Source organism: Protobothrops mucrosquamatus, unplaced genomic scaffold (genome assembly GCF_001527695.2).
Source record: "Protobothrops mucrosquamatus isolate PMUCROS unplaced genomic scaffold, P.Mucros_1.0 scaffold431, whole genome shotgun sequence".
Taxonomy (NCBI): domain Eukaryota; kingdom Metazoa; phylum Chordata; class Lepidosauria; order Squamata; family Viperidae; genus Protobothrops; species Protobothrops mucrosquamatus.
The window spans coordinates 61,567-86,567 of NW_015386756.1; the positions used below are offsets into that span (position 1 = coordinate 61,567).

General features: G+C 38.0%; 1 protein-coding gene across 1 annotated transcript; it reads left to right on the top strand.

The window, feature by feature from the left end:
- Positions 1-1,004: 1,004 nt before the first annotated feature.
- On the top strand, positions 1,005-22,519 carry LOC107287790 (isopentenyl phosphate kinase). The gene is made up of 6 exons (XM_015816338.1): positions 1,005-1,171; positions 16,872-16,989; positions 19,433-19,492; positions 20,238-20,399; positions 21,066-21,150; positions 22,195-22,519. Exons 1-6 carry the CDS (start codon positions 1,011-1,013, stop codon positions 22,449-22,451), a joined length of 843 nt encoding a protein of 280 aa, XP_015671824.1. The 5' UTR covers positions 1,005-1,010; the 3' UTR covers positions 22,452-22,519.
- The last annotated feature ends 2,482 nt before the right edge of the window (positions 22,520-25,001 follow it).

A 25,001-nucleotide genomic window follows, 5' to 3' on the forward strand; every position in this document is an offset into this window, starting at 1 on the left:
AGGGAGAGGCTAAAAGGCTGCGTAGCTGTTCCTTGCATGATCTCAGGTGCGGGATTAAGACGCGTTGTCATTTTACCTATTTATTCTGTAACGTTTTGGGAAGTCACAAGAGTGCTGTACGTTTGCTCAAACAATTTGGGGAATAACTTAAGTGCTAGCTTTTCATTGCTTGTAAAGAGGCGCGTGGAATTTCGGATTGTTTTACAAGCATCCTTGCCTTGCTACCTTTGAGCACCATCACAACAGCAAAAGGAGAAATTCTATGTGCACCATCACAACAGCAAAAGGAGAAATTCTATGTGCAGAATGTTTTCCCACTATATGCCGTTTCCTGCTATCATCTATCTATCTATCATCTATCTATCTATCTATCTATCTATCTATCTATCTATCTATCTATCTATCTATCTATCTATCTATCTATCTATCTATCCATCCATCCATCCATCCATCCATCCATCGTTATGTTGGCCCATAATCAACGCCCGTGGGTTTTCTGATCCGATTTACATTATACATCCGATTTACATTATACAGCAATTATTGGGGGAAAAGGTAAAAGGACATTAATTGTCGCAAATGCAGTGCATTACCTAGGGTCATTTCCCCGCCTCTATTAACTAAATGGATAAACTCGGTTCCAGTTGTGGAAACAAAACTCATAAAAAGGGCCTTTGAACATCTGCAGTTCTACTTCAACCGGAATCAACTTGTTTTAACCTGTCTGAAAGTTTGATTAAATGGTAGAAAGAAAGAGCAGCATTCTATTAAAGGAGTATTAGGGAAGAAAAGTTGAAAGAAAAAAAACCCCGCATATTCTCCCCCCACCCCCAAAGCAATAAGTAATTATTCGATGCTGCAATCCGCACTCATTTTTGAAATTCTCCTCAATTTCACTCCATTGTCCGCGCTGCAACCGCCGGCTATCGTGAAATTGCTGCAAAGAAACTGCCCGGATGTGGCGTCAGCAAAGACCGAAGGTAAAGTGCGAGCGGGCAAGTGTGGGCGCAATGGCTGCAGTTGATTGCATTCTGAAATTAGGAGGTAGTGCATTGACGCAGAAAAGCCAGCTGGAGACGCTGAAAACGGAGTCATTGCGGAGGGCGGCTGTTCTTGTTTCGAAGCTCTGGGAGGCCGGAGAAAGACGTTGCATAATTGTGCACGGCGCAGGGTAGGAACTCGTGCGAAGTAGCGGAAGGCTTCTGCCCCTGAGCCAGGATGCCAAATAGGCGTCATCGGTCCGGACCCTCCTGCGTCTCGGGATAAATTGGACCTCAGTTTCCATCTTTCCCAAACAATTTAATGCCAATGCTGGCCGTCAATGAAAGGAGTTGAAGTCCCACACATCTAGAGGGGGTATCAAGTTAGGGAAGATTGTGGAGCAACTTGAGACGTAGGGTTGCCAGGTGTCCACTATTTGAGTGGACAGTCCACTTTTTTCACATTATGTTCACTATTTTCTTTCACAAAATAGTGGACATTTTTTTATTCAAAAGCTTTATGATGAAATGGTACGTAATCTAAAGCTGTACAGTCTACTTTTTTTACTACTTAACCCCCCCCCCCCCCCGCTTGTCCGCTAGTTTTTGGAAGCAGACCTGGCAACCCTACTTGAGAGGGCGATTGCACTATGTTTAAATTTGCACCGACAGCAAATACATCTTGTAACGCAGCCATGCATATTTTTATTTGGAAGGAAATCCCCACTTTTCCCAATGAATCGTATTCCTGGGATTGCACCAAGAGAATGCACTTGAGCTGCGTTTTAATGAGTTTTCTGATAAACGTGCATGGAATCGAACTACGCAGCATATATAGCGGCATCATGGTTTGAGAAAAGAATATACCGTACCTTTTAAAGAAATATGACAAAGATTTTTTTTTAAAAAAACCTTTCCTAGCTTACTAATTGCATGTTTTTTCATAATGCAGTAAGTCTTGTTAATATTAAAGGATCAAACAGTAGAAAATAAAGGGAGAAAAACCTGAATTATACAGAGTTCAGAAAGTAGCAATCTAAGATAAGAAACAAATGTGAGACTATCCCTGCAAATCTATGCACACTTTCTTATAAATAAGTCCTCAACATGACCCCCCAAAATGGAATACTTTAGGGATACAGTGTTAGGCCTACTTATAAGGGAATAGCTCCTATTGGATACATTAATTAGGTTTACAGACTATTTTAAATCAGTTTGGTTAACCCTGGTTTATTGAAGAACCCACAAAGAGCTAGATTCAAAGAAGATGTTTATTAAACAATTTATGTGGCCACCCAATTGGCACACAGTGATGTTGGGCAGTGTACAGAAATAAAAACCCACAAACCTAAATCCTAAATCAGGTAATCGGCAGGGCATGGATAGCATGTCAAGCCAAGCAATCAAAGCAGGGTTACTATCCAATATTGTCATATGAAAAAAAACAATTGCTATTGAATAGTTTCTCATTACAATTAATGGGGAAGATTAACATACTGATATTTCATAATTTAATGTATTATAATTAATAAACTAAACTGAAGATTTTATTTTTGAATTGGTCTAGTTTTATCAAATAACCCTAATGAAGGTTCAAGCCTCTAGAACAGTGGTTCTCAACCTTTTTAATGCCGCGACCCCCAACCGGTCGTAAGTTGAGGACTAAACCAGTCGTAAGTTGAGGACTACCCAACCGGTCGTAAGTCCAGGACTTTCCCTGCCCGGGAGTGCCGCGCATGCGTGGTTCTGCCCCCTGCGCTGGCCGAGGCGTAGCTGGCAAGCGGCAGAGACGGAGCAGGCCGATCACCAGCTGGCCCAGCTCAAGGGAGGTAAGGCACCCGCCGGAAAGGGGGAAAAAAATGGCGGACAGCCTTGCTTGGCGACCCCCGTGAAATGGTCGATCGACCCCAAATGGGGTCGCGACCCATAGGTTGAGAACCACTGCTCTAGAACAATTTCTCAGGTGACTCTGTTTGGCTGGAAGTTTTTTGTTTTCTTGCCAATAAATTGCTGCAAGGGACATGAAACAAGCTAAATTGTATATATAAACATATGAACATTTGTTCCACATCCTCTAATGACTGATATCCTATTTATTTAATAAAAAACGGTACCATATGTTTGAAGTGAAACCAAATATTTATCATAGCAAACAAAGAATTGAGTGAAAGCTCCTTGGTTTTGGCCTTTCAAGTACCTCATAGTGGAATATTTTGTGGATATTTCCTGACAGATAAATATTTCTTTAAGAGGCAGTTGCATAAAGAGAATTGAGATGCCTTTTCATTGCCATCTTGCACTTTTGCATATCAGGTGCACTTTCCGAGTTCTAAAAATCTGGGCAATGGAGAAAAGAAGGAGGAAAGTCACTCCGGTACTATTGAGACAGCAGGGGAAGAACTGCTGAAAATTGCATGAAGATTTTGTCAGGCACAATGGATCCAAGGCCCATAAGAAATAGCTCCATGCCCAGGTAGGGCAGGCAGAGGATAATTATACTCCTGACCATGCATTAAGATGTCACATCTGCCGCCAGAGCTGGCACCTGCACCAGTGTCTGCCATGTTTCTTCTTGCTATGGATTTAGGGGGGAAAGTGCAGCTATAAACCTGTATAGAACCGGCAATGGTAAGGCTGCACTGAGATGTTTTCAGTGTCCAGGTTTGGAGCCAACAAATCATTGTTTTGACAGTGGTGGCGGCCATGATAGCACCTTGATGCAAGGCTAGGAATGCAGTTGCCTTTTGGCCTGCAATGCCTAGGAACAGAGCTTCATGTTAGTGACTAACCCAAGTGAAGATTCATAATGTGTGTTCATGATTACTGTACCAGGAAGCTGGCCAGCTTTTATGCCTCACTCTCCTATTGGTTACATGTGGGCTGCAGAACATGACATATGTTTTCAACTATAGTTTAGCGACTTTGTTTTTAAATGTTCCTTTGCAGAATTGATTTTTCTCTTGATATGTCTCAAAATAATTTCATTTTCTGAGTCATTGAGTTAAAAAATGATGTCTCCCTATCTTCTCAGCTTGGTGTGGTAGTGAAAATATAAAAATATGTTAATTAACATTCTTAAAATGTATAATCCTGTCAAATGACAAGTGCAGTTTGCTTGTTATTGTGTGGTATTGCAACTAAATGAAATAAGTAAATGAAATAAATGGGTGTTTCAGATATTTTAAGTTATATTTAGCATATGATCTGTTTGTTTACTGGCCTTGAGTTTCCTCCTATTGAAATTTATTTGAATAAATCATACAAAGTGGTGGATTATCTGGTATTTTGTTCCTTATTTTATGGCACAGGATTAATGGCAGCAAAGCTCCTGAAATGAAAGAATTAACCTGAGACCTTTATAGGTCTGCAAATTATGCCCTATAATCCCAGAATCAATTGACATGGAAAGTAAGAAGAGGTGGTGTTGGTGTCAAATTCAAGTAGCCATTCCAAGCTTGAGCTGGGTGGGATCGTAACAAGGATACTGATGGCATTTAACTCTACAGAACTACAGAAGCTTAGGCAGGTTTAGATCAGGACTTGGGTCAATAAATTGAAACTAAGTGAAACAGGGATATTAGCCAATAAAGCAAAAAGAAGAAATGAAGCTTTTTATAGGTTGTCCCTAAATATATTTATTTGAAGGAATGTCTGTTGTCTAACAAATATATTTATGAAATAGCTTTGATGAAGTAAATTAATTATTCCTTTATCCAGATATGTTGAAACCTGAACAAGAAGTAAGGACAGTTTGGTTTATCCAAAGTGCATCCTTGAGATTGTCCTTGACAGTGGAAAATACTCTGAAATTAATTAAGAATCATTACATACCTTCAAATAAATATCTTTCTGACATCCTGGAAAACTTGGTCAAGAGACAGAGACTGAATCCTGGTAAGATTGGTGGATGGCAACTTCCAGACTTGGGAAATAGGTAACTCTTTTTTTGAAGGATCAGATACAGATGTTACTGAATTCTAACACCATATAGTCGTAACTGGCATGGGCAATGGGAAGTAGGAAGTTATTATGGAAAATGTTATGCAATAACATCTGGAGGATCACATTTATCTACCTGTCTCTATTCCTCTGGCCCTATTACAGTTCAAGGACATGTTATAGATTGTTTTCTTGTCATTTGACAATTCTGTTATTGACATTGCCACTTGACAGTGCCCAATTATGTTGGGTTAAGAAAATCTGTGTGGTTGCTAAGAGTTGACGGTGAATTGATGGCACACAATCATCAAAAGCCTTGCCCAAGCATTATGAACCTAGAGTACCTGCTATGTGAAAAATTCAGATAATTTCCTTACTCCCTTCCTTGCCAATAGTCACCCTAATAAGGTCATCTTCTTTCCTGTAGGAAAGAAACAGTTTGATATGATCCAGGCCCCCTGATATTGCAGAGTTTTGACCTCTGAGTGAGTAAGTGTACAAACACATATGTATAACACATTTCTTGAAATGCTACACATACAAGTAACTACAGGATGTGGCCTGACCTTTTTATACAGGACTAAATAAATAGCCTTAGTAGTCAAGTCTTGAAATGGCCATCGAAAAGGAGTATTGATCCATGAAATTTATTTTTTTTCTTTCTTTCTTTCTTTCTTTCTTTCTTTCTTTCTTTCTTTCTTTCTTTCTTTCTTTCTTTCCTTCCTTCCTTCCTTCCTTCCTTCCTTCCTTCCTTCCTTCCTTCCTTCAGTCCTAAGCTAATGAATATGAAAAGAAAAGTGTTACCTGGAATATATTATCAACTGTTCCTGTTTTGTCTTGTTCTTAGGTAAATTTGTAACTTTTTTAATAGGGTAAAATATAATTATGAAGTCTGAAATTCCCAGTTTAAAATCTGGAATTTTATGTGATGGTTTAAAGAATGGACATATGGATAAGATTTCCCTGAGAAATTATATCCATTAGTTATATATATCCAATATCCAGCTTTTTCTTGCTTATTATGGCATGATCTTTTATAGATAGCCTCCATCATTGACCTAAAGATACTTTGTTTTAATAAGAGTGAAGTTCCATTTCCAGCAGGTGGCAGCAGTTGTCATCTTTGGTAAAATACATTGCTGTTATTTCAGCAGAAAGATGGAAGAAAAGGACAATCACAAGCAAATGGATAGATTCAGTGGAAGTAATGATGAGGGCAGCATTGGAAGAGCTGAAAGACCAAGTTAAGGACAGATCAGCAAGGAAAAATATATGGTTGCTAAGAATTGAAAATGACTTGATGGCACATAACCATCAAAAGCCCTGCTCAGATATTATGAACCCAGAGTATTTGCTAGTGAGAAATTCAGATAACTTCTCTACTCCTTCCCTTGCTGTAGTTACCCTGGTGAAGTCAGGGTAAAAACTGATAATGACCAGGATCCTCATATTGCAAACTTCTGGTCTCTGTTTGATTCAGTGTGCATATAGCCAAACATGGCTTTCTTTTTATGCATGTTTGCCTTAAACATGCAAATTCTGCAGAGCAATTAGAATTGGTGGGTATTGGAGCTTGATAGAAATGTTCAGTGCTCCACAGACAGTGCATTCCTATGCATGTCAGAAGTAATAAGCATGAATAAATTACAGGCTAAGCAGTAATGTCATAGTCTGATAGGAAGGTGATTAAAACTTCGTAAATGTTGGTAAATTCTGTTTACTCCTCTTTGATTCTGGCAGAGTTTTTTGATCATCACTCATGGACTTATTGAGTCAGAATATTCACATTAGCCTCAAAGATCTGAAGGGGTACTGTATTAAGGTGGTTTGAATTTGACCACAACTCCCCAAGTCAAAATACATGAATGGTTTAAAAGGTATGTAGGAACTACAGCATCTAGAAATTACCAGCTACACTGGCAGTGGATAAGTAGTGGCTGCTAAACCTGGAGAAGAACAAAACTGTGGGTTGTTGTTGTTGCTGTTGTTGTTTTTAGCAAGTTGCTCTTCCTGTTGGTTGCATACAGTATCAGTTTTATGTTTCACTCTCACCAGCTTTCTGCCCGCTATCCTGCTGTTTCTCATTTGCTGCTGATTGGCATGGATTAGCTTTGGAAAGAAGAAAGCCAGATGGCAAGGTCTGTAATGAGTGGCATGCTGGTGGCAGGGAATCTGCACAGCATTGCCCACTGTGATTGGATTACACTAAGGGTTACTATTTAGCGGGTAGATCAGCACTTGGAATAGAAGCATTTAAGGTGCTGAACTGGAGCCAACAAGAAGATTTCTAGCATGTTAGCTCTTGAGAGAAATGTGCTTTGATGCAAAAGGGCTTAGCTCAACTCTCCGAATGTGCCTCATAAACAGGCGTGAAGATCTTTCAGAAGTTTTCAGAACCAAAGAATGTGCTTTTTCTAACTGGCTTTTGGGCATAGTGTGCAATTAGTACAGCGAGTCAAAAACTGACTTCCTACACTGCCATGATTTGTTTTGAGNGGGGGAAGAGACATGAGTGCTGTATATGCCACCTTGAGCTCCTGAAGGAAAGGATATAAATTTAACAAATAAGTGAAAAGGCCTAAGTTCACTCCTCTGCATTTCCCTAGAAATGTCTAATTCATCAAAGTAGAATCATAACCCTCCAGTTCATTGATGAAGTTGGCTGGAACTGATGGAGGATATCAGTCATCTACATCTGAAGGACTATAGGGTTCCCACTTCAGCTGTAATCCATTCCTGATCTAATAATAGATATGTGTATGTGATATCATTGCATTTTGTGTATTTTTTCCACAGGCAATTTTGTGCAGAGGGTAAAGAACCATTGCATGTACTGTCATCCTTTGCAGATCTTTTCACAAAGGTAGTTGACTTATTATTTGTGTGTTATCTTGGAGAGTTAGAGAACTACAGCTGTCTAATTTTCCAATTTCTATAAATCTTGTTTCAAAGGAAATGAGCGACTCCTCAGTTGCAGCAGACTTTTGTGAATGTGTAGTTTTAAGAGATATGATGTAAATGCTATAAATCTGATTCTAGAAATCTGATTCTTCTCCCCATTTCGGAGTACTTTTTCAGTATTAAAATATTAGTAGAATCTCATTCTCCTGAAGTAACTGGCACAGGCAAAGCCAGATCTTTTCTGAGAGCCCTGATGATGAAATATCTAAGCCATCCCCTTCCTTCCCACTGCATCCTATCCTAAGATATTTTTCTTTCACTGTTCTTTGTCCATTGAAAGCAGTGGCCCCATACATAAATAAGAATATATGGCGAGTACATTCTGAATAAAAGCATTGATCCGTTTGGCCATTTCAAATACTAAAATTAAAATTGTGAAATGCTTTGGATAGTGTCCCTTCTTTGCATGGGGTCCAGGGCAAATATCCCCCATAAAAAAGATAATGGGCATGACTAATTGTGTTTATGCCAACTGCTAGGATCCCAGCAAAATGAGAATGCTACTTTATTATTGGGAAACCACTTCATGTTAACACAGATGCTGATTTCCTTTGTCTTTTTGTTCTTTAAGAAACAAGACTTTCTTATGTAGTAATTCTCTGCAAATACGAAACTGTCATTTGGCTTGCATATCAGTAAAGTCCAAAGATTCTCTCTATATGATGTCCTAACTGAGAATCATGTTTCTAAGACAAATATCTAAGCTTATGTGTAGGTATAGATATAGATATCCTGCCAAGGATATCAGAGAGATTTGTGAAGCTGGAAACACACATTGGGATCTGTCATTAGCTCATGTGTCTCGTCTTCACTTTAGTTACTGGTATATCTAGTTGCTAATGAGGATGCCATGTGGGTCGTTCCATGTACTTTTTTTCTTAAAGCTTTCTTACAGTATGCCAGATGATGTTAGATCATCATGATGTGAAGCTGCTCAAGCAAACAATGATATGTGTAGTCTGTCTGTCTGTCTGTCTGTCTGTCTGTCTATCTATCTATCTATCTATCTATCTATCTATCTATCTATCTATCTATCTATCTATCTATCTATCTATCTATCTATCTATCTGTATATGTATCTATATCTATATACACACCACTCATATTCATATACATATATTTTTATATATAAAAATAGAACACACATAGAATTGTTGATTTTGTAGAATTTGTGATCACAATCAACTACTCTAGGTTTTACTGTTTAATCTTACTAGCCAGTTGATTCAAATCAATTTAGAGAGTTAAACACTACTGTAGGCAACTTTTGTTACTGATCTGTATGCATGTATGCTTAGTGACATTATGGAAGGAGTCTTGTCATTCCCGTGTTTTTTTCTCACTAGATAGCGTTAACTCAGTAGGCTGCTCTGCTTAGGACTGGCTAGAAGGAATGAAGTCTGAGAACTAATATAGAGGGCTAGTTATGTGTCAGAAATTCTATAGACTCGGTGGCAGTGTTGTCATGGGACGTGCCTGCATATGGTTGTAGTAGCACATGGAACTATCTACAAATACCCACTCAGCTTGCTGACCTCTCTTTGTGCCTTTTTCATACCATCCTAACCTTTCAGAGCAGCACAGTGATAGCCATCCTGCCTCTACTTTTGGGATGTGTGGTGATCTCATAACATCTGTTACTTAAAAATAGTTTGAAACAAATATCCTCTCCATTTTAAAAATGACCAGCCATGGATATGAAATCAGTGCTTCTTTCAAATTGGTCTTCTTGTAAATTGCACTTATGTTTTCCTCTTCTTTTCGTATCTACTTTGTGTTTAACCACATCATCAACTATCATCAACTATGATTTATGTTAGTCAGTTTTTATGCCATCTTGGAAATTCCCTATCCTCATTTAAAATTATTACTGTTCTTAATTATGCTTTGTTCTAATTTCTTGCAATTCAGGGACATGGCTTTGAGTACTCACTCATTGTCCCTGTTCCTGAAGCATGTAGTTCAACCATTAGGTATGTAATTGAAAAATATTAGAAGAGCCATCTCTGTTTGTGACTGTTGAACATGCCCCGCTTTCAATAGACAATTTTGTTAATTTATCCTTTTAGAAACATTTGCGTCTAAAGATCCTTAGTTATTCTTCTGATTCAATATAGGGAATAACAGTGATTTCTGCAGACCCTAAACTCTTGAAAATATGGTTTGGGTGTTTTGGAAGCTTCAGCTTTTCTGTTAAAATTGCATATTTTGGTAAATGGACTTTACTTGGGGATTGCCATCTTAAGCTGTTCTGCTCCCTTTGGAATCTGGAATTCTTCGTGCTGGTTCAATTCATAACTCTGCTTTCTCTCCTCTCCAAATATTTTAATAGAATTGGAATACAAGGTAATTGAGAAAGCAGGCCATTCCTGAATGAATTCCCCTTGGAGGTAAGATGGCTGCATGTACCATCAGAAGAAGGGAAGGATATCCCTGACCAAAAAAAATAACATTTTGCATAGAATGTAATTTTATAGAGATACTAATTTAGAACAATTAGATTCATTAAACTAGAAATATCGCTCATTTCACTGTAGTAGAGAAAACCCTACCAGGTTTAATCAGCAGTTGAGCTACTTATTATTGACAGGCAACTCTGGGGCCCCATTATCCTTTCTTTTAAGCCAGGCATAAACTAAACAAGTACCATGAAATAGAAACTGTGAGCAATTCTATCTGACTATCTCACCCTGACTTCCATCATTAAACACCATAAATCTTATATAGTAAAGGCGGCGGGGGGGGGGGGAGAAAGTCATAACAACAAAATCAATTCCCTTCCCCTTTCAATGCCTTTTTAAATAAAGTTGACAACCCTGTAGAATAGAATAGAACAGAACAGAACAGAACAAAGATGGAGGGGACCTTAGAAGCCTTCTAGTCCAGCCCTCTGCTCAAGCAGGAGAACCTATACCATCTCAGACAAGTGACTGTATATCCTCTTTTAAAAATTCTCCAGTGATGGAGTGATACGATTGGCCCTTTCCAGGGTGATTTGCGGAACCGGTGATGTACGATAGTCGGACTGACTATCGGGCCTCGCACGCGGCTTAAGAAGACACGGACAACATCTTCCTTTGGTAAGGTGTGTAGAAGCAGGAGCGAAAAGACCCCCTGAGTTCTTCCGCACCTACTTTTATTAGGGTCCAGCAAGTATGGGAGTGGTTACATATCAGGAGGAGGGGAACATTTCCTTACTACCATATACGGTCTTTTTAGTGCCCTTTAGGAAATGAGGAAGTCACCTTAGGCATACGTGACATAGCTGTTGGTCACGTAGGCTGGCTGTTGTTTGAGAAAGTACTTTGCGATAAGCACTGATACATTGTATAGAATATTGCAACAATGGAGTGCCCACGATTTCTGGGGGCAAGCTATTCCGCTGGTTAATTGTCCTCACTGTCAGGAAGTTTCTTCTTAATTCCAGGTTGCTTCTCTCTTTGATCAGTTTCCAACCATTGTTTCTTGTCCTGCCCTCTGGTGCTTTAGTGAATAACGTGATCCCCTCTTCTTTGTGGCAGCCGCTCAAACACTGGAATACTGCTAACATGTCTCCCCTATTTCTTCTTTTCTTTAAACTAGCCAAACCCAAGTCCTGCAGCCGTTCTTTGTATGTTTTAGTCTCCAGGCCTTTGATTATCTTAGTTGCGCTTCTCTGATTTTTTTCCAAACTTTCAACACCTTTTTTGTGATATAGTGACCAAAATTGGCTGCAGTATTCCAGGTGTGGTCTTACTAGGGTTTTATAAAGTGATACTGATACCTCACATGATCTTGATTCTATGTCTCTGTTTATACAGCCCAGGATTGTATTAGCTTTTTTGGCGGCTGCTGCACACTGCTGGCTCATGGTTAAGTGATCGTCCACTAGGACTCCAAGGTCCCTCTCACAGTTACTGTTTTTAAGCCAGGTCTTGCCCAATCTGTACTTGTACCATTGATTTTTCCTGCCTAAATGTAAAACTTTGCTTTTCTCCACATTGAAACTCATTTTGTTAGATAGGGCCCATTGTTCAAGTTTGTCAAGATCTTTTTGGATCCTGAGTTTGTCTTCTGGGGTGTTGGCTACTCCTGCCAATTTGGTGTCATCTGCAAATTTAATGAGTTCCCCTTCAATTCCCTCATCTAAGTCATTGATGAAGATATTGAAGAGTACTGAGCCTAAGGCGGAACCTTGTGGTACCCCACTGCTTCCTTCTCTCCATGTGGATCTTGTGCTGTTGAAGATACTTGTTGAGTACGGTTTGCCAGCCAGCTACAGATCCATTTGGTGGTGATGTTGTCTATTCTACCTTTTTGTAGCTTACTAAGGAGTAGGTTGTGGTCTACTTTATCAAATGCCTTACTGAGGTCTAAGTATACTATGTCCACAGTATTTCGCTGGTCTATTAGTTTTGTCACTTTGTCGAAGAATGAAATAAAATTGGTTTGGTATGATCTGTTTTTAACAAACCCATGCTGGGTACTAGTTATAACTTTGTTTGCTTCTAGTTGTTCACAGATCTGTTTTTTGATTATGTTTTCTAGGATGTTTCCAGGTATTGATGTTAAACTGATTGGTCTGTAGTTTCCTGGGTCCGATTATTTTCCTTTTTTGAAGATGGGAACCACATAAGCCCTTTTCCAATCCTCAGGTACTTCCCCAGTGCTCCAGGATTTTTAAAAGATGTGGTGCAATGGTTCTGAGATACCATCTGCCAGCTCCTTCAGAACTCAGGGATATAATATGTCAGGCCCCGGTGATTTGTATTTGTCAAGGTCGGATAGGTGTTCTCTTACCATTTTCTTGCTTATTTTAATTTTTGTTTTTAATTTGTCTTTTGCAGTGGTTTTTTTGGTATGTTGGGCTATAGTTTCTTTTTGTGTGAAGACTGATGCAAAGTATAAGTTAAGCAGCTCTGCTTTCTCCCTGTTGCCTGTTATTTCCTTGCCATCTTCTCTCTTTAGTGGACCTACAGTTTCCTTGACTTTTTTCTTGTTGTTAATATGTTGGAAGAAACTTTTTTTATTATCCATGATTTCTGTTGCAAGTCTTTGTTTATTCTGAGCCTTTGCTTTCCCGACTTCATCTTTGCATGTTCTGGCTGTCTGCTGATAATCAGCCTTAGTTATATGCCTCTCCTTCCATTTTTTGTATTTGTCCTTTTTGTCTTTCAGTTTGTCAGAGAGATCTTTGTGCAGCCATGCTGGTTTCTTCTTGAATTTCTGGTTTTTCTTTTTCAGTGGTATTGTGCTAGTCTGGGCTTTTATGATCAGATTTTTGAGAGTTTCTCATGCTTCTTGGATTGTTTTACCTTTTAGGATTTTCATCCATGGGATCTTTCCTAGGTTCTCTCTGTAGAGCAAGACCTGTGAAAACAAGGATACTAGGTGCTAAATGCAACCCTGGGAGTAAACATGAGGAATCCATTTTGTATTTTTCTATACTTCTGTTTTTATTTGAACTATCAACTTAAATGTTTACTATTTTAGCCAAGCTTGAAGTATAGGATAGTTAGTGTCATACTAGTTGTTCATTTCTTCTTCCAGAATTGGTTTTATTGTGTTTTTATTGACCTGGGATTATATGCTTTGTCTTGGAGATTTTCTATATTTCATTTATTAAGATGCCCATCCAAATTGAATTGTGCAAGTGGTGCTTCCTCATCACAGCTTGTTCTGACAGTTCTTCAAATGGAGAATTAGCCTCTGTGGTTACATTATTAAAATCACTTATGTAAACTACTTAAATCTCTTGTCACAGAATTGTTTTAAAGTTTCTTTGCATATATCTTCAAGCAGTTCATTTACAAGTGTCATTCCCACAGAAAAGCAAAGTAAAAAGTGAAATGTTTCTTTTGTCATTCTTAGTTTTAGTTTTGGTTTTATGGTTTGAGATTTCATTACTATTGTGAGCCACCCAGAGTTGTATTTTAAGCTGGGTGGCCCCACGGATCTTTGAAATAAAGAAATGAGAGAATTAAATCAAACTGTGTTGCACCTGTTGCCAAAATGGGTGGGTGGGTAGGGGTTGTTAATTAATTACATCATCTGCTTTCTTGTAATTGAGGACAGAATATTATGTTGCTGGCAGTGGGTCATTGTAACTAATATTTTATTCATCTCATGACTTAAAAATACCAGCTAGGCAGGTAAGCAAAAGAGAAACTAGAATCTTTTCAGCCATCCCCTGCGGCAACAAAGGTGTTTATTCCATTGACAAGCAATTGAGTACATCCCCATGGCCTTTTTGTAATTGTGGCATTAACAGAGGATCAACTAGCACATAATGGAGGCATAAAACATGCTCAAAAAGGAGGGGCCCCTCATGGTGAGGGAATATTTATGGTAGTCTGACCTAAGACTTGGCTGCTTCTTCCCAACAGGTGCATGATTTTAGTCCCATTTTGGACGACTAGCATTTTCAGCTTTCAATGCCTCTCCTTACTGCATGCCTTTGCAAATATTATCTGAGAGAGTCAATTAGTAGTGGGGTAGAAGCACAAAATAGCCAGAGCAGTGACTCTATTCAGTATGGACCACCTATTTCTACTTTGCATTGCTGATTTCATTAAATCTGGTCCCTGTGAACCAGATACAATTGAATAGAAGCGGGGGGGGGGGGAGCCTACATGATTAGGTGAAAATCACCACCATTTTCCATTTGGGCAACGTAACTGTCTTTTTCTGTCTCTTTCAAGCTGCTTTGGTGGGTTCCTCCAACTGTCCAGAGGAAATTTCAGTTGGGCAATAGGCTCCACTTCTTAAGAGCTGTCATTTAAATAACAACAGGCCACACACATTTGTTTGTTATTGAAGTAAATATATTTATGTTGTGACTTTCTCCTTCAAAGTGTGAAGTAGTTTTTTTCCCCCCAAACAGGAGTTGATATATGGATTGCCAGACTTCGTTCCATTTCTCCATGCAGACAATTATTCCTTAAATAAATTCAGAATGTTTCTTTTCTAAGGATTTTGTTGATAATTTTTGTTGTTTACTGTGACACACACATATGTTAATCAGGAATAATACCACAACCATGCCTTCCTTTCAAGAACCATAATCCAATTTAAAGTTCCCAGTCCGCTAAAAACAATCATAAAAAAGATAATGAGGATTTCAGAATCCCCCATCAATAATTAACTGGATAGGAAGTTGAGAAGACATACATCACTTATTCACAGCTGCAAAAGAAATAACAGCGAGATAAAATGACAATATATAATTTGCCCACTTAAGATATAGTCATTTTATATTTACATTCCTTTTCTCAAACTACAGTTTGTAAATTCTATGGTGATAAATATAGAAGCTATCTGATAATACTTCCATTTCCCATTTTTAAAGTGATCTCTTGTGCTTGTCTGAAAGAGAAGCAAAAGTAGATCTTTACATGGATTTAGTTTACAGGTTTCTTTTAGCTGGTTTGACTTCTGTCATATTTCTGCAATAAGCTGTTTTGGAATTTACATCTGTTTCGTTTAACTGCACACAGGAGTCATGCGGTGGTATGAATGCTTGACAGTTCTGTAAATTTCTAATCAGCCCAACTCTGGATAGATGATTGTGTTTCAAAAATCCCCCCCAAGGCTTCATGAAAACAGCACCCATCAATTGTCAGCTTGATTTAATCCAGTATTAATTACTCAGAGGGTGCCAAATTTTCCAAGATCTCAAGCAGGATTCTTTGATGTATTCTGTTAGAAAAGTGGATTTATTTCAGAGTAAGCATTCATTGATATCAGTGTGATTGACATATTGGGCATGTGTTGCTACTAAGTTTTTTGATCCAGGGAAATGGATGAAGATACATGGAAAGTCATTTTAAAGTTCAAAGGAAAAATAGAAATGGGAAGAATAAAATACTGATTTAACTCTGTTTCCCTGGGCAAATCAAAAGAAAGAGGAGGCAGATAGACCTTCAGAAGTGAGTGTTGAGAAACACTGGTTATTATACTCCATCTATGAAAGAATGGGTATATGCTTTCTCTCCTCACAACTGTTACTGCTTTTTTATGTATGTATGTATGTATGTATGTATGTATGTATGTATGTATGTATGTATGTATTATATATTTGTAAATGAAAGTGAGTCTGGACAGCACGCTTAATTAAAAACAATAAATACATAAAAACAATCACACTTTAAAACAACTATTGAAAAGCCACACATAACAGGAGAGTTCTGGAAGTTTAGCAGATCATACAAACTCCTCAGTGAAAAAGGCGAAGAGAGATTGTGGGTCCCAGGGCTGTACTTGGTGGATTTGTTTGTTCTGGTTATAATCCTTCTATTTCCCATTTTGGAAGTTCTTGGCTTTCATTGTAAAAAAACAAATAAGCCTCATGCTATGCATCATATTGTGATGTACTTTATAAGTTAAGCAGTTAAGTATTCATTCATTCTTTGGGCTAAAATAGATGTCCCTTACCAGACACAATATTTGTTTGTTTATTTGTTGTAGCTGTTGTAACAGGGTGACATCAGATGTGATTGGAAAATAGCTGTCTCATCTCAAAGTCACCTTCCAGAAAATGTCCCCCTTCAGTGGAAAAACACAGCTTTCGTTGAGGAGGAAAATATTAGTGAGGAGTTGAAGATTTTGAACAAAGAGTTTGTCTGGTGTTCAGGTCATATTTTCACAGATAGCAGAATTGTAACAGACAAAATGAGGCCATGTGATAGTTTAAGAGTTTTCCATTTATGCTGTTTTGAAAAATAGTAACTTAAAATAGAGGAATGTAGTCTTCATCCCATTTTCTTTTTCAGCATGGTAATAGCCAAGTAGCTGCTCATGTGAATTGAGGCACCGCTTATTAATACTTTGCAGTTATAGCAAAGCGAATAAAAGAAATCATAAGCAACTAGTGCAAATTTGCCCTTTATTAATTTACAGTACAGCCTTTGTTTTTGGGTCAGAAGAACAATGGGCAAATACTGCTTTTTTAACAGCTTGCTGAGAACCAAACAACTTTTTCCAGATGTAAATTACTCTCTTTTGCCATTCCAGGTCCTTTGGGCATTTCCAAGCAAGAGAATATGGTGTTGCATTGGGGACATCAGGAAGATCAGCTGCAAGTGACAATTTGAGACAAGGGCTGTGTTTGACTAGGCTTTCTGTCACCAAGGTATCCACCAAGCACTATACAACAACATCACTGAGTGTCTTGCAAATGTTCTCAGATCACATGTTCATTCCTGAGTTGTGCTGTAGTCCTTGCTGGGTTCCTTATATGAGATGCACTGAAGTCTGACAGATGGATGAATTGAGAGCATATGGAAATGTTTAAATGATATATAGTTTCACAGATATATGAAATCAATGCAAAATATGTCTTAAAATACATATCTGCGTTTGGTATACATGGTAATTGCTACTTGCTTTACTGCAGAACAGATTTTCTTATTATAGATAGGTTTTTTTCCCCTTTGGTAAAGTGGTAAAGAGATCCTGGAAGCCCCTCACTCACCTATTTTCTACCAATACTAGTAACAAAGGACATAAAGAAGAGGAGAATTCTGTGAGAATTCTAATGGTTTCATGAATCATACCTTAATTTTTGGTTCAAAACTAGGAGATAGAAAACAATTAGAGCTTCACTGTAAAATTGCCATTAGGAAGGTAGCTGACAGAAAAGAGTTAAGTTTCCCTCTTCTAGTTATAGGGATTGCTTAAGGCTTCTTCCTGTCTGTGAAAGAAATGTTTGTATCATCTTATACTTATCCTTTAGAGAAAGCAGGGCCCCTCCATCAGGGCTGTCTTAGAAGCTGAAAATAATAGAGAGAAAAGAAGACCAGTGATCCTCCACCATTCTAAAGGACCTCCTGGTAGCTGTGAGCCCAGTGATGTAGCAGGCTGCATTTGCGAGAGTCACATGGCTTAGCTGGAAGATTGACCAAGGAAACTGGGAAAGGAACATCAAAAGAATAGCCTAACCAGTTCTCCAAAAGCAACAGAACATGGGTAATGAGCAATAATTCACATAATATGGCAAGAGAGAAAGCCACACCCAATTCAAGTATTGCAACCCAATGGCCACCTGAAAGGATTTCCCTTCCCTCTAGGTCAGTAAGAAGGAATGCCAGTAGAGAGTGCTTGATTGACCAGCTAGAAATCCAAACCCTTGTATAGGGCAGTTCTCCAGCAACCAGCTCCAGGATGGAGGCTCATTCTCACAGAGGAAGCAAATCCACTAGATCTCCCTTTATTCCACCAACAGGGTGGCAGGAAGAGAGCCAGATGCTAATGGATCTGGAGACATATTAAAATTGTGAGAGGGGTCAATTTAGTTTTTTGATGCACACTATGGCAACTCAGAAGCTAGACAGAGGATAAGATTTGCTTGGGAGTTGGATAGCTATGCAAGGCATCCTACCTTTCCTCCAGTTGCTTTTTTCAAAGCAGAATTATACACAATCTTTGCCTTATAGGGAGTCAGTTTCTTTCACTTCCAGAAGTCCACTCAGACATTCTGTTTCTCATCCCCCTGTTCACAGGAAAAGAGAGAAAGCCTGAAAGAAGGCTAAAATTGCATGTTTAAAATTTCTGTTCTCAGATACTCCACATCATGAGGAACATCCATCCCTAGCTTTTAAAATAAGTGATTCTGAATGATAGTGAAGATGCTCACAGACCCCTGTGACTTAAAGCGAGTCATGAAGTGTCTACTCTGGGCCATTCTATTATAAATCATATTGCCAACTAGGAAATCGGAGCAGATGACAGTAAAATTGGATTTGAAAGTCATATCAGACCAATTTTGAATGAGTACCACAGATTGGTGCTATGAGCCTTCTATTCAAAAACAAGCATTCTCTTGCATCACCAACACATCCACAATATATGCTTTACATGATTATCAGGATGATTTATTGTACAGTGGTACCTTGGTACTCAACTGCTTTGAAACTCATCGAATTTGGTACTCAACGCATTTTGACATGAAAATGTTGTCCCAGGATTCATTATTTGGTACTCAATGCATAAACTGGAACTTGTCAGTGTTGGCTGCCTTGTGACTCACTCAGTGGTGGGATTCAGCCTGTTCGCACCAGTTCGGTAGAACCGGTAGCTAAATTTTGCTGCATTCAGAGAACCAGCTGGCTTCCAAAAGTCCAGCTGGAAGTGCATGGATGCCACTTCTGGAAGTCTGTTATAAGTCTTGGAGGCCAAGGCCTGAATCAAATAAGAGAATCGGTTGTTCAGGTATCTGAATTCCACCACTGGAGTCACTATACTATTTGTTTGGTACTCATCGTTTTTAGTACTCATCATGCCTCCTGGAACCAATTAACAATGTGTATCAAGGTATCACTGTATCATGAGAACACTTAAAAGTTATCATGAGAATACTTAAAAACAACACTGTTTATAAAATTAGATGATCTGATGCTTAAGATATTTTCTATGCAGTATCTGTAAAAAAAAACTAATGTGGTTGTTTTTTGCTCTCATTCTGGGTCTCCCTTTTGTTATCTAGGAGTAATATTATTGAACTGATAAGGAAATTTAAAAAGAGAAAATCCAGGCGGGAAAGCCTCACTTTTATTTATTTATTTATTTATTTACAGTTGAACCATTTGGTGACAGAACAATTGATTAGTGTTGGAGTTCCAGCAGTGGGGATTTCGGTAAGGGGCCTATAATTTCTGTTTGTCTTTTTCGAAAGGAGGTAGGTTTTGATGATTTGCCTAGATTTGATAATGTTAATTTCATTACTGTTTGAGTATGAAGGGAAAGTATCTTTTGAAAAAAAAATATTTACCCTGTAAAAACCTCAGTTTTCTGCCCTAGATAAATTACTGAAGTTTATTGGTATTGGAAATTCATAATATATTCACCAATTATGATAGTTTTTGTTGTTTTTGTTGCTGCCTTTGAGCCAGTGTTGACTGGATGACTGCCTGAATAACCTGTGCAATTTTCTTGGCAAGGTGTGGTTTGTCATTGCTTCCTTCCTAGAGCTGAGAGAAAATGATTGGCCAAATTCACCAAGCTGGCTCTGTGTGTAAGGCAGAACTAGAACTCAGCCACCGGGTTTCTAGCCTGGTGCCTTAACCATTTCACCAAACTGGTTCTTCATGGTACTTACCTGCATTTTAATTTGAGAAACAGATTTAAATATTTATATATAATACCAGCATATTCAATAGTTGCTTTTCAGGTTGCCACTGTATCTGGTAAATTTACAGTTTAAGAAACAATGCTATATCCATTTGAAGAGGCAAAGAGATTTCCTGAATATAGAACATATCAGAACCAGAATAACTTAAAAATGCCTTAATTTTCAGAACCTTATCATTCTTATTTCAGAAATAGTAATTCTTTCTAATTAATCAACAGTAACAAAATTGTATGTTTGCTATCTCTTTCCAGGTTTTTGGGATCTGGAAAACAACAAACAAGAATATCACCGAGGCTGATATTGATGCCGTGAAGGACATTTTAGATGCAGGTTATATCCCTGTATTACATGGAGATTGTGCCCTGGACTTGGAACAACACTGTTGTATCTTATCTGGAGATACAATTATTGAGGTGAGATATGGGAATGACTTGACTTATAAATTCACCAGGATACTTACAAGAAATTTGAGGTCTTCTTTTTAAATTTATGTGCTGCAGATACATCTGTCTATTTCAGACTGTTTTTTTTCCTTTTTAATGAATATTACTAAGTTGAAGTTGTTTGCAGTTGAAAGTTAATTGAAATTGAGGTTGATTAAAAAATAGAAATACAGATATGGTGATATTCTTAATTGGGTGAAATATATACCAATATAAGAAGTAGCCTGAAAAATTGCAGAGCTGTGTACAAATTAAGACAAACTCTTAATGCCATCAACCATGTGCAGATAACAGCAGTCCTGTTGTGTTTTGTTTGAAAAAAGTAAGTTTTCTTCCATGTTACATCTGGATGAGAAAATGTATAGCAATTTTATGTGAAAGATAAATAGTGTGTAGCCCTGGGTACAAAAAAATCATCCTATGGTTCTGAAGCAGACAAGTCTTCCTCAAATTATTTGTCACATTTCCAGGACAATGTGACTTCTCTGGCAAGTCATGTTAATAGATACTGGTTTGTGAAAGATTCTAAGAAGAGTTAGATAGCTGATGCTAGTCAGTCACAAGAGAATTTGAAAGCTAGCGGACCAATGATTTGACTTAGTATAAAGCAGTTTTCATTTATTTTTTCTATTGCAGGTTTTAGCTAAGACATTCTGTCCTAGGCGAGTTGTGTTTCTCACAGATGTGAATGGAATTTACAGTTGTCCACCTGATACCCCAGGTACAGATCAAGTAGGCCGAAGTTGTCAATACTAGAGGAATAATAGATAATATCAAAATTGGCATGAAAATTGGCATATAAATTTTGAAGTATTTATATGATATGATATAACTTGGGGTTTGCTGATGTTTTTTCTAAGAGATACATTTGAAAAGAATTGTAAAATTACATTATTACATTACTGTTTTGAAAAAATAAAAATACTAAACCACATGTGTAACAGGTCATATTTCTGTTGCTACCATATATACAGGCATACGTTATAAAAAATCTTGCTTATTCAGGGGTAGTAAACAAAATGTATAGGTATTTCTTATAGTCCAGGATTTGGTAGAGATGAACTAGGGATGCACAGCTATTCAAATCCAGAATGGAAAGGGTGCTTGAGATTTGGCATGGGAGTATTTACTGTACTGTTCACTACAGTTGATTTTGGTCAAAAGGCTAAGAAGTGATTTATGGCCAAAGGCTGAAATCAGTAAAGTAAATATGTAATTATCTGTCAGCAGTTCCCTAAAAAAAAGAAGCATATTTTTTCTTGGGCTTGCACTGTAGTCACATAAAATGCACCATCCAATTAAGGAGATAGTGACAGATAGTGATAGGAGTCATGGTGGCTCATGTGGTCAGACACTAGGTTGGAGGTTAGCAAACCCACATTGGAGACCCAAATGCTGCTTCATGGTGGGATGAATTGTCATTCGCTCCTGTTTCTTGATGGGGTCATGAAAGGAGCCCCCGCAAGTGTCCCCAGGTCAGTGGTGATGTCACCGGCTAATCCTTTCAACCCGGAAGCCCCTTAAACTGCCTCCAACACAAACGGGACAGGGGGTCAGGACAGCAAAACATGGTTGCACTATTTTGTTACATTTAACACAATGTTAAGCATTATGCCAACCTTGTTTCTCTTTGAAACCTATCAGTGGAAATGAGTCCTTGTAAACTTTCAAAATTGAATTAGTTGTTTCCATACCAGGCTGCTCTTATATTTTAGGATTAGCTTTTGTATGTTGCAATCCAAATCCTTTGTTTGTTTTGGGACAGGTGCTAGGCTGCTGGATTCCATTGTCATTGGTCCTGAAAGAACTATGGAGCGAACTGTGCTCACATCTGCACTACCACATGATACTACTGGAGGAGTGTCCTTGAAACTACAAACTGCCATAAATATAGTTTCTTGGAGTCATGGATCCATTCCTGTTCTGATCTGCAAACTGGACAGTGACGCCGCTGTAAAGGCTTGCTTGACTGGGGAATTGGAAGAAGGTGAAGGCACAAAACTTTCTTTTGTGGATACGTGAAGTTTTTTGTAAAGGGACCGTGAATCGTGTGCAGAAGAATTTCTGGGAGATTCATAAATTTTGTTTCATATATCTGTGTATTTGGTTTCTGTTATTTTATGCACCTCACAAATTCAAATCATAACATTTTTAACACCTTGCAAAACAATGATATTTTTAAAAACAGCATACACACAACATATTCACTTCACATTTATAGCTTCCTTATTCTCATAAGATCATCTTGGTGGTTGATTATTGTTTTCATTAATAGAGTGCCTGGGGAAAAAAAATCACAGAAAAAAACCCTGTATTTTCTTCAACTAAGAAGAAATTCTACATTAATTTTTCTATGAAAGAAGTAAGTCTGTCATATTATTTTTCTTCAGTGTCCTTTTTAGATATTTTAACTGACAGTAAGCTTATGATATCAAAAAGTCCAGTACCTTTATGTATTTATTCCAAAACAGGACAAATAAAGAAGAGCCTTTGTTAGGCTTGAGTGGACCCACATTACAGCAAGATTGATAGCTGTTTCTTTCTTCTGCCTATTTCTCTGTCCAGTGGGATGATTAAGCATAAACGTTTCAAGTGCCTTAGCAGGTAGCAACACCTAGTTAATCTTATCTCATTTGGGAAACCGAGTGGCATGGTTATAGAAGTAATTTAACATTGCCTCCTAGAATACTTCTAGAAGGAGGCAATATTTAATTACTTCTATAACTATGAGTAACACATGAGTTGTCAGAAATAAAGCTCAACTAGAGAATATCTTTTCTTCCAAATTAAGATTGATTTTATATATGCATTCAAGTAGTTTGCTTGTCGATAGGAAGGGTATTTTTCCATTATCTCTTTCTGGGAAGCTTTTCCCCAATTCCCCAGGATATTCTAAATCTTTTGAGTCCTATTAAGATCTCTTGTTCAAGCATTCAACCTGTCTTAGCTGAGGAAATGAGCCAAGCATGGCCACATGCTATCACCTTCTCAAACAACATGGAAGATTTTGAGATCATTCTAAACCTGTGTTGTAGGGAAAAAATAGTTACGTTGCTAAACTATGAGTATTAATATTTATTTGTGTGCTGTATGATTAAAAAGTAGGAATACAGATCCAGGTGAAAGTCAACAACAGATTTTTAGGACAGTACTCAGTGTAGTTCATGTAGCATGTGCAAAACTATGTCTTGAAATCAATACACTTTATTGTCAATGTATATCAATTTATTATATGCAGGCAGAGTGTATGCTATTAGACAGTGACCTTAACTGAGAAGGAAGATCTGTTACCAAAGCAATGAACAGATAAACATGGCCTAAGACCAATCAAAGGCAGAAGTTTATGAAAGTGTCTCAGACAGGCACTCCATGATTCTTCAGAAGGTAAAAAAGGAACAAGGTAGGTATATTCCATCACAACAACTACAATAGGGACCAAAAGTTCCAGTGCTAAGGTTAAGTGAGTTGCATCTGATTTTAGAACTTCCTTGCTACGGTTGCTAAGCGAATTACTGCAGTAGTGAAGTGAATCACGTGATCGTTAAGTATATCCAGCTTTTTCCATTGACTTTGCTTGTCGGAATCCAGCTGGGATGGTGGCAGATGGCGATGACATGATCCTGGAATGCTGCAACAATTGTAAAAATATGCCAGTTTCCAAGTGCCTGGATTTTGATCACATGACTGTGGGGCTGCAGCAATGGTTGTAAATCATTTCTTACAATGCCTTTGTAACATCAAATGATTGCCAAACAAATGGTTGTAAATTGAGGACTACCTTTAGGTACAAATGAAGGCTGCTGTCCTGTCTCCTGTGCTGTGTTTGTGTGCACCTGCTGAAATGCAGAAAAAGACCCAGAAGCCAACGGAGCATCTAGTGGTGACCAACGTTCTTCTGTGAGCAGTCAAATTACATCCTTCTTCTCAAAAGTCAAAATGGAATGTGCAAACTTGTAAAACTTGCTTTCTGTAAATTTCCTTTACAGTCTCATTTATAAAATAAGTCCTTTAAGATCACAATTATTAAAAGGTTAAGAAAATATAAATATTGTTTTGTTCATAAGTTACAAGTGTGCCTTCTGATCTTCGGAAATTTGATGTTGCTGATACACTGTGACTGCCCTGGAGATTTGAAAAGTGTCCTTTCTGTGCAAGCAGCAGCGTGCTTTACAAGGAAATATTTAAAAAGTTTTCTAAGGGGAAAGGTCTGGAAAAAAAAATTTTTTTTACAAGAAAAAACAGATTTGCAGAAAATTAACCTGCCAGGTGGATTTATGAAATGTCAAAAATTAAGTTCACTTTGAATTTGTTCAGCATTTTTTTTTGACATGGCTTGAAATAATAATGCCCAGAGGACAGATGCTGCTTCCAGCAAAAACAAAAACAAAAAACAACTTAGAGGCAATGACTCTGACAAGTTTTGACTTATGAAAGAGAGAGGGCAAGAGAGAGAGACACAGAGAGAGAGAGAGAGGAGAGAGAGAGAGATTAGGAGGGGAGTCAAAAGGCTTCTACTGATTTAGTTCTTAGGTCTTCATTTGCACAGCCTTGGCTGCAACAGAGACGCTACTG

Coding starts and splice junctions, on each gene's coding strand:
- LOC107287790 (XM_015816338.1), top strand. CDS start 1,011: ATGGCTGCAGTTGATTGCATTCTGAAATTAGGAGGTAGTGCATTGACG. Junction 20,400..21,065: donor CTGGAGATACAATTATTGAG/GTGAGATATGGG, acceptor TTTCTATTGCAG/GTTTTAGCTAAGACATTCTG. Junction 21,151..22,194: donor TTGTCCACCTGATACCCCAG/GTACAGATCAAG, acceptor GTTTTGGGACAG/GTGCTAGGCTGCTGGATTCC.